The sequence below is a fragment of the Sarcophilus harrisii genome, chromosome 2 (genome assembly GCF_902635505.1).
Source record: "Sarcophilus harrisii chromosome 2, mSarHar1.11, whole genome shotgun sequence".
NCBI classification, from domain to species: Eukaryota; Metazoa; Chordata; class Mammalia; order Dasyuromorphia; family Dasyuridae; genus Sarcophilus; species Sarcophilus harrisii.
This window is the reverse complement of record NC_045427.1, coordinates 390,274,990-390,285,465: the sequence shown is the minus strand read 5'-3', so window position 1 is coordinate 390,285,465 and position 10,476 is coordinate 390,274,990. Positions and strand designations below refer to the sequence as shown.

At 37.6% G+C, this 10,476-nt stretch overlaps 1 protein-coding gene across 2 annotated transcripts; it reads left to right on the top strand.

Moving 5' to 3' along the window:
* The first annotated feature begins 264 nt into the window (after positions 1-264).
* On the top strand, positions 265-5,591 carry MED7 (mediator complex subunit 7). 2 transcript variants are annotated; one of them, XM_031953596.1, is made up of 2 exons: positions 265-360; positions 4,275-5,591. In XM_031953596.1, exon 2 carries the CDS (start codon positions 4,293-4,295, stop codon positions 4,989-4,991), a length of 699 nt encoding a protein of 232 aa, XP_031809456.1. In that variant the 5' UTR covers positions 265-360; positions 4,275-4,292; the 3' UTR covers positions 4,992-5,591. The 2 variants fall into 2 exon arrangements, with proteins under 2 accessions (XP_031809456.1, XP_031809457.1); XM_031953597.1 differs by lacking the exon at positions 265-360 and adding an exon at positions 1,492-1,579.
* The last annotated feature ends 4,885 nt before the right edge of the window (positions 5,592-10,476 follow it).

Sequence of the window (10,476 nt, the reverse complement as noted above, 5' to 3'; positions counted from 1 at the left end):
ATCTCCTTTTTATTGTTTTTCCAACTATTTTTCTTCCTGATTTTAAATACTAGCAATGATATTAATTGTGATTATCAACAAAATAGTTCACTGGAAAAATTCCCCACGCTCAACGCCCGCAAAAGACGCAAGGAGCATGCGCAAGGAGCGCGGCAAGCCCCGAGCAGAGCTCGCTCGTAAACAGAAAGTATGTAGGGAAGGTTCGTGCTTTAACGGACATCTCCAGCAGCCAATCAGAACGCGCTCCGTAGGGGGAGTTGGGGGAGGGGACCACTTCTTCCTGGCTAAGGCGGCCGGAAGTCGGCGGCCATAGACGCGGTTTATCCGCGACGCTCTAGAGACTGCTTGGCGTAGTGGGAGGTGAGTGTGAATTTCATTTGGGCGGATGGGATCTCGGTGCGATTTTTTCTCTCTGGGGTGTTTCCTCGGCTGGATTTCATAGGATTCCGGCCGCGGAAAGGACCCGTGGAGTTTCTGGCTGTTGTGAAGACCTCTCTGGGCGCTCGCTCTTTCCTCCTGTTCTGTAAACAAATTCCCACCCCCGCCCCGCCGCCCCCGAGTTACCCGCGTCTCCGCCGCCCCGCGCTAGTGCGGTGGTGCAGGCCCCTCCCCCTGGGGAGGCTGGAGAGTGTCCCCTGGGCCTGCTGTGCAGAAGGGAGGTGTGTCCCCGGCTCCAATCCGGGTGATCCCCAGCACCCCTTCCCGAGAGCCTGGCTCTCTCTGCCAATTTGGGGAATTGAGGCTCTTAAAAGATTTCCTGATTTTGTGCATTTTCCTTCCTCACGCCTGCGGTATTCTCCTTCATCGGTCCCATAAAGTCTTCTCTAAAACCCACTTCTTGCTTGCAGAAGAGCCCCCGTGCCTTCTAAAGAGAATGCTCACCTTCCGTGGATTGGCTGCAATTCCCCAGTACCTCCAGTTTATATATAGTTGTGTGTTTCCTCACAGATCACTTACTCCCAGCGGGAATGAACTCCATTTTACTTTTTAAACTTTATTTTCCCATACTTAATAAATTCCTGTTGACTTTTTGTGACTGAAACTCATTTTTAGAGGGGTAGGAGACTTTAGCTATGGCAGTAATAGCCAAAGTGGGATGATATTGATTCTTCAATGTTTTCAAGTATTTTATGTCGGTGGTATATCGTTTGATCAAAAAAACACAATTCTTTGAAATATTTGATTTTATATCTTATATTCTGTAAAAGAAAAAGGAGCTCCAAGAGCTAAGGAACTTCAGGGTATTCGGAGTATTTTGCTAGGGACTGATTTAAATGAATCCACAAGCGCTTATTACATGAGAAATATGTGTTAGACCCTGGGGATTCAGACAGCAAAAGCCTTTTCCCACAAACTCATGTTAAGTGTAGAAGGTAGTATGGGTGCACTAGCAGCTGGAAGGAACTAGGGGCGGTGTTGAAATAAGCCTGGGAGGTGTAGGTAACTAGGAATTGCGGACTATGTGTGATGGACAGTTTTTGAAAAAGCCGGGGATGATTATAGGGTATGAAAAATATTTAATTGTCTTGACAGGAAAACTTTTATTTTACCGATGAAACTTCAGCTTAAGATCACATAGGTAAATTGGGATTAGAGGTTTTTTAATTGTTTTGTTTTGTTTTTTAATTTGCAAGATAGAGGTGTCTCCACTTTGTCTGGTCTTGTAGTTTAGAGGAAGGACTTTAGATAGGATTTCTTTGACTAATTGTAAAGAGATAGGTAATTCCAGACCAGGGGAACAAGAGTAAATATGTTATTTTGAGGGACAGTGAGGAAATTTGCCTTACTAGTTGAAAATACTTTGCTTCAAGCCATCACCTTTTAGTCCTTGACCTAGATCACCCAAATGCTTAGTGGCACTCCAAGCCCTTGAGCCTATGTATTCTAATGGTGAGTCCAGTCTCTACCTCTCAAATTACACTGACTTTCACTACATTATTCTCTGTACCCTTGTTCAAAGCCACCTCCACTTCTATCCCCCATTCTAAAAACAAAAACAAAAAAAAGGATGATGGAGTGTTCCCTTTTTCCATAACTTCCATTAGTCCCTTTTCAATCACTAGGATTTTGATTCAAGAAAATTTCTGCTTTGGAGGAAACCTCAGTGGCCATCTAGTCCCAACCATTCCCCCAAAGAATGTCCCATTATAATGTGTCTTGACAAGAGAGATCCATCTTTATTTATTTATTTATTTTTAATAGCCTTTTATTTACAGGTTATATGTATGGGTAACTTTACGGCATTAACAATTGCCAAACCTCTTGTTCCAATTTTTCACCTCTTACCCCCCACCCCCTCCCCCAGATGGCAGGATGACCAGTAGATGTTAAATATATTAAAATATAAATTAGATACACAATAAGTATACATGACCAAAACGTTATTTTGCTGTATAAAAAGAATCAGACTCTGAAATATTGTACAGTTAGCTTGTGAAGGAAATAAAAAATGCAGGCGGGCAAAAATATAGGGATTGGGAATTCAATGTAATGGTTTTTAGTCATCTCCCAGAATTATTTCGCTGGGCGTAGCTGGTTCAGTTCATTACTGCTCCATTGGAACTGATTTGGTTCATCTCATTGCTGAGAGGATGGCCAGGTCCATCAGAATTGGTCATCATATAGTATGGTTGTTGAAGTATATAATTATTTCTTGGCCCTGCTCGTTTCACTCACCATCAGTTCGTGTAAGTCTGTCCAGGCCTTTAAGAGAGATCCTTAAGAGCTTTTTATGTTCAAAGCATTGCATTAGTCACCAGGTGCTGTTGTGGTAAAAAGAATAATAATAACCACAACAAAATTAAAACTAACTTCTATCCGGGAGCTTAATTCTCTTAGAATTAGTAGCTGGTTATTGGATATTTCTGACTTGAATGTTCTGTAGATCAAACATCCAAAATAGAATTATTTTTCTCCAAACTTAACTTGCTTCCCTATTTTTGTTGAAGATACTTTTGGTCACCCAAATTTATAACCTCTGAGTTATCCTCATTGCTCTATATGCTCTTGAATAAATCATTTAATTTTCTTGGGTTTTTCTCTACCTATAAAATGAAGTATTGCCTAGATGGCTTCTGAAAACTCTACTCTAGATGCATGATTCTATGATTCTGAACCTCCTTTGCCCATCTAGTCGGTTTTTTCCTCTTTCCATACCTCAAATCCATCCCATTTCTCACCTGCTCTTTCCCCTAGTTTTACTATTCAAGCTTCTTAACTGGATAATTATAGTAGTTTCCTAATTAGCTTTCCTACTTAAAATGTATCTTTTCCCTTCCCAATTCATTCTTGTCACGATTGCCAAAGAGATATTCATTTAAAGCAGAAGTCATATCACTCCCCTGTTCAAGCTACAATTGAACTCCTGTTCCTAGCATCAGACAAGCCCCACTGCCTCTGCAATTTAAAGCTTTTTGTAATTTGGGTCTAGCCTACCTTTCCAAACATATTATCTCTCTTCACACACTTTATAGTCCAGCCAAACATGTCTGTTCCATACCTGGAATATGCTCCCTTCTTACTCTGCCTCTTAGAATTCCTAGTTCCCTTCAGAGTTTGGTTTAGTCACTATCTTCCACATGAGACCTTTCCTGATATTTGCAGTCCATAGTACCTTCTTCTCTCCTCTTACCTAGCCTTAAGTTATGTATACTGTATATTTTCTTTTTAGAATATAAATAAACCCTTGGAAAACAGAGATTATATCTCTGTATCCCTCAAACCAGTCATGTGCCTGACATACAAGCGGATGCATATTGGAGGAGGAATGTTTTGTGCAGAATAAGGGGCTCAGTATATGTTTAATGAATGAATTCTTTTCAGGACTTTTGTTCAACTGTATTGTGACCTTGGAGCACTCTGATTAAGGATTTCTTTGGGAAAATTTAGGGAGAAGATTATGTCAATATTGATAATTTGTTATTCTGCTTCAAATTGAATCCTTGCTATTTCAGTTGTTTAATGGGCTATTTTAGAAAGAAGAGTGGAAATTACTCAACATTCCTGGATAATTTTTTTTTTTTTAAATGATGAATGGCTGGTTAAAAAAGGAACCCAGGAAGAAAGCCCCTGCTATTTTGATTACTCTTTCCCCTTTGTATACAAAGAAAATCTGGTTACCAAAGAGATTCCTCTGGTCCCCATGTTTCAAAAAAAAAAAAAAAAAAATTATTTGAACTGATATCTCTAAATGTCGCATTTTATTCTTCCCTATTGAAACAGTAAGTAGTTTGTGACTTATCTAATCTTTGTTATATATATATATATATCTGTAGGTACTTGGATCTTCCAAAATGGGTGAACCTCAGCAAGTGAGTGCACTTCCTCCACCACCAATGCAATACATCAAGGAATATACAGATGAAAACATCCGAAAGGGTCTTGCTCCTAAGCCTCCACCTCCAATAAAGGACAGTTATATGATGTTTGGCAACCAGTTCCAATGTGATGACCTTATCATCCGCCCTTTGGAAAGTCAGGGCATTGAACGACTTCACCCTATGCAGTTTGATCATAAGAAAGAACTAAGAAAACTAAATATGTCTATCCTTATTAACTTTTTAGATCTTCTAGATATCTTAATTAGGAGTCCTGGAAGCATAAAACGAGAGGAAAAGTTGGAAGATCTAAAGCTGCTTTTTGTTCATGTTCATCATCTTATAAATGAGTACCGACCCCATCAAGCAAGGGAAACACTCAGGGTCATGATGGAAGTACAAAAAAGGCAGCGCCTTGAAACAGCTGAAAGGTTTCAGAAGCACTTGGAACGAGTTATTGAGATGATCCAGAATTGCCTGGCTTCTTTACCTGATGATTTGCCCCATCCAGAAGGAGGATTGAGGTTAAAAACTGAGCCAGTAGATATGGATGACAGCAAAAGTTGTATTGGACAGAATGAACAGCAAGAGAATTCTAGTCACAGAAGAGACCAGATTATAGAGAAAGATGCCGCTTTGTGTATCTTAATTGATGAAATGAATGAAAGGCCATGAAATCTTTTTAAAATTTCTTGTACAAACTTTGGGGGGGAGGGGAGGCAGAGGCGGGGCAGGGTTATGTAGCCAAAAATTGTATGACATTGTCTTGCTTCTTGATACTCTTGAAACTTGTATAGAAATATAAATTTGCCTGATCATGACAATATGCATTCAAATGTGGAAAAAATTTTTTTTCAAACAAGTTCTTAGCTACAGGTTAACAAAATAGGTGAAATGTTGCCTAATGGCTTGAGCTGAATTCAGAGATTTACTACTTTTTAAAAATATAATACAATTGGAGCCTTCCTGAAGAGAACTAAATACATCTAAGTTGGGTTCTCTTAATTTCATTTCATTTTTAGTTTATTTTAGTTGGTCATACACAAATAAACTTAAATTTGAGCTATGGAAAATGCTCCATAACATGTTAGATTTTGTAATTAACATTTAATTTAAAAGTAAATTTAATAATAATTTGAGTAGTATTTTTTTCAGTTGTAGTATGTATTCATAAAAATCTAATCAGTAAAATATGACGTAAATATTTATTTTAAAAGTTCATAATTTGGAATCACTTTCCTAAGAATAAAAAACTTGAGTGGACTGAATTCAAACCCCTTTCCCCCCCTCTTTTGTCTTTTGTGTCAAATTCATGATTTGAGGGAATTTCAAATTATCTTTATGAACCTAGAAATATTGATACTACTTGTATAGAGAAATCAATGTGTGAATATAAAACCACTGATAAATCTGTTAATGTAATAAACTCAGGTGTGTTCATGAATGACTGGGAGGACAGAAGTAATCTAGAAACACTATTTTAACTAAACTTTAGCTTCTACTTTTTTGTCAAAATGAAATGAAGTTTTATCTCTTCTTTCTTAAAATACAGTCACAAAGTAAAGTGATACCCAGGAAGAAAAGTAAGAATTTTAAATTGTAATATTAGCTCCTGGGTCAGTAGATGCATTTTAGTTACTCTGATAAAGTAACAAAATTAAGAAACTAGAAATTTCTTTAACATACTAGCTTTCAGATTTTTTTTTCCAGTATTATAAAATAGTCATATAATGTTTGACTCCAGTGTTGCATACAAATAGAATTTGGAAGCTAAACGTCATCTATATTATTTTCCTCTAAATTGTTGAAATGCAATAAAAACTTGTGTATATTACAATACAAAGTAGCAAAAACAGAAACCTCTCTTCCATTCTCTTATTCCAACTACTTCAGTCCCAAATGTGGAGCAGGGAAAGAGTTTTTAAACTCAGGATCAAATCGAAGACTCTAAAATAGCCTGGGAAGAAAGGCCTGGTCCAGGTCTAGAGTCAGAGAATGTTAGCACAGAATGAGCAGGTAAAAATGAGAAGTGTCTCAGGAGGCTTTAAGGTAGCTGAAATGATTTTGGTCACTCCCTGTCAGGGCCTGACTGGACTTCCATACTGATAACTTATTCGGTCAAGGTGAGGTAAAATGTCCCCAGAGATGAGAAATGTTTATTGTAGGAGTCTAGCCATTACTTTACTCGGTGGAGTTTATGACAGTCTACTTAAGTGCTAATGCAGAGAATGAAAACTAGTACAACAGAAACCATACCCATCCTTCCATGCTACTCTGTGCAGAGGTCTCTGAGAAAAGAGCCACAGCTTAGGTAATGGTATTGGGACAAGTTGTTGAAGTTAGGCAGACTGGGAAATACCATCTTAAAGGACTTCAATTCACACATATGCACACACTTATTCATCCCTATGCTGCTTCATAACAGCGGCACCTATTTTATAAAGTTGTTACAATTGTTCCATTTGTCCTCAGAGGACTATTAGCAATAGGTATATTTGTAGAGAGAAAAATTTAGGGTTATTGTCAGAAAAAATTCTTGAGTTGTTCCAAAATGAGATGGTTTGCCTTATGAGGCAGTAGAATACTTTTCAAGGTTTTTTCCCTTGCATATCCAATCACCAAATCCAGTTAGTTGTAACTTTTAACATATCCCTCTAATCTCAGTCCCACTTTCTTCTGCACCTCTCAAGCACAAACATCATCCAGTTGCTCTGCTTCTTTTGCTTCCTGTCAGGTTTTCCTACCTCAATGCTTTCCCCTTCTTGTCTTTTATGAATACTAGAATAATCTTCCTAATAACCTGATTGTATATCCCCTTCTCAAAAATCTAAAGTGGCTCCCTTTTTCCTCCCTAGTGAAATTTAAACTCCTCTTTCAAGGATTCAAAACTCTTCACATTATAATGTGAATTATAATTCATTTCTGCCTTCTTTTTTCATCTCACCTCATGTTCTCCATGTCTGTTCCAGCCAAGTTGTATTTTATCCCTGTGTAACTTCCTGACTAGCAATCTCTCTATTACTTTACCCAACCTTTCCCTGGTGCCTACAATGTCAACAATAACTTTCTCCTAATCTCACATAGCACTTTGTTTTAAAACTCTCTTAATGTACTTTTCATGTATTAGTGGGTTATTCCCAGCTCAATAAACTATTTTCTCCTGAATTAAAAACCCAAATTCCTCTGTTTGGCAATTTAGCCCTTCACAACCTGGGCCCTTCCTACTTTTTTCTAGACTTCTTACACATTTCTCCCCCTCATATGCTCTGTGGTTCAGACATACTGGTCTGTTTGTAGTTCCTCACCTATAATGCTACATCTTTATTTCTCTTTGTCTCTAATAGTATTTTATTTTTCCAAATACATGTTGAGATACTTTTCAACATTCATTTTTGTAAAACTTTGTGTTCTAAATTTTTCTCCCTCATTCCCTTACACCTCCCCTCCTCTCCAATTCAGCAAGCAATCTGATATAGGTTAAATATGTGAAATCCTTTAAAACATTTCCATATTTGTCACGTGCAAGAAAAACCAGACCAAAAGCAGTAAAAAAAAAAAAAAAAAAACATGAGAAAGAAGAAAAAAAAGTGAAAATACTATCCTTCTATCCATATTCTCCACATTTGATTGGCATTTTCTATACCAAATTTATTGGAATTCCTTGAATTACTGCATCGTCTCTCTTCTTTCTAACAGATGGTCCCTATGGCTGAAATTCTCTTCTCTCCTTACTTCTACCTCCAACTTCCCTTGCTTTACGATTCAGTTCAAAAATCACTCATAGGAGGCATTTCCTGAATGCCCCAGCTGTTAGTGCCTTTCCTTCCATCTCTAGTAGTCTTGATCTATAACTTGCCACTGGTCCCAGATGACTCTGGAGGGGAAAGTGAGGCAGGTGTCCTTGCATAGCCTTCCCTCCCTCACATCCAACTCACTTGCATGTCAGCATCACTTCCCTGATTGCATGGTCTTCATGAACGAAGGACAAACAACTTTTTTTCTTTCTCCCTTTGCCCATATAGGGTATCATGCCCTTATACATAAATGCCCTTAAAATCTTTTTTTTCCTCTCTTTTGCACCTCTGAACCCTCCCAAGATACTTGGATTTACAATACTGGCTTGATTTCTTTCTTAAGGATCTGGCCTTAAACCAAAAGCAATCTGATTCTAATTGGCACTAACATGTCCTAAACCAAGCCCTATTTGGTCATTATTTTAGTTCCTGATTGACTCAGATTGAATATAAGTCATTTCTGCTTCAGCCAGAAATCCTGAAGGTCTATCCCTCCCATGTTCATTTATTTATTTGGATTTTTTTGAACTAGACTAAAGAAGAGATTCTTTTCCTCAATTGCTACCTAGCCTTAAACACTGAATGGATATGATCTCAGTCAAAGTGAGACCTGTTGAAGACCTTAGCTTAAAAAGATCAAGGTTTTCTTCCATTTCATCTAGGGCTATCTCCAGTCTTCCTGATCTACATCTGGCCACTGGACCCAGATGATTCTGGAGGGGAAAGTGAGGCCGGTGACCTTGTACAGCCCTCCCTCACTTAAATCCAATTCATTTGCATGTCATGGCATCACTTCTCTAATGTCATGGTCCTCGAACCAAGGGCAAACAACAATAATAACAACTTTGTGTGTACCCTGAGCATTAATTTGGTTAGGTGGGGCATCAGATAGTTAGAATGCTGAACCTGAGTTTAAATCCAGCCTCTGACACTAGCAGTGTGACAAGGCAAGCCATCCAACCTGTCAGTTTCAGTTTTTTTCATCTGCAAAATGGGCACCATATACCTGTTTTGTGATATTAAGGTGGAGATTAAATAAGAGATCTAGTGTAAAGTGTTTTGCAATCTTTATAAATAGATGCTAACTATATTAATACTTATATGCATCTTCTATATATCTATTTACATACACGTGTCTTCATTAGAATGCAAATTCCTTAAGGACCAAGAGGCTGGCTTTTTTTTTTTGCTACCCTGAATGTTTCTAGCCTAGGGTTTTGCACAAAGTAAACACTTAAATACTTGTTGAAAGCTTGTTCCCCTTAGAAGAAATCTGAGAAAAAGGCCTGCCTGTGATCCTCTAATGGTAGGAGGTACACAAGTAAAGAACACTGACTAAATTGTAAATGGATTTTAAAAATATATTAATTGGGTTTACTAATTCTCTTTTCTCTTTTCTTTTTTTTATATTGTGTTATTTGGGATGGCTCTCTTGGGCAAAAGGGAGATGGGGTAAGGAGGAAATTTAAGCAGTGTAAAAAACAAAAAATATAAAACCTTATTTTAAAAATGTTTGTGGATTGATATTGTGCATTTTAGTTATCTCTGTTGATGGTTTATTGTTGAGGTCCCAAAGGAGACCACAAAAGGTTGGGGTTGCACACCTAGGTCTTGAGGTATCTCAAAAGAATTTGCAGGCTTAAACCCATCTCCAAGTCAAGGGGCAAAGTTTATTATAATTGTAACACTAATTGAAGTGGGCTAAGTTCCAAAAGGATTTAGCAAAGAAACGAGGAGCAAGAAGATAAATTTATAGGAAGAGAGATCTTGTTTTTCATGCCATTGATATGCTAATTTTATGACTTAGAAGTAGAATTGAGGAATAGTCTGGTGTGTACCTACTTATCTCAGAAACCCTGATTATCTCTGACCAACAGATTGTTATCTGGAAGTCAGCAATGTTTCTAGGAGTATACTATAGCATTTCTAAGGCCAGCACACTTTAGGATCATTGACAGATTGTTAGAACAATAGCATTTCCTAAGATCTGGGGGCTTTAGGATTACTGCTATTTTTCTCCTAGAAGCTGCATCCTATCATCATCATGCTAGATTGTAAGCTCTCTGAAGGCAGGGATGATGTTTTATCTAAATTATATACTTAATTATAAAGGACTTTCAATATTTGATTATAATGAACAGAAATATTTTGTGGTTGTGCTAACATGTGAAGCAACTTTTGTTATGCTAAATTCTATATTGATCTAAGACAAAAAAAATTTGTCAGTGTGTTTCTGACATAGGAACAGCAAAAATCCCATTTTAAAAGCAAAAATGATGCCAACTAGTATTACAAGTATTGTTTTATAAATATTAAGTTCATTGTTGGCTGGGCTATGGGACAACTGGTACTCTAATACATTTTTG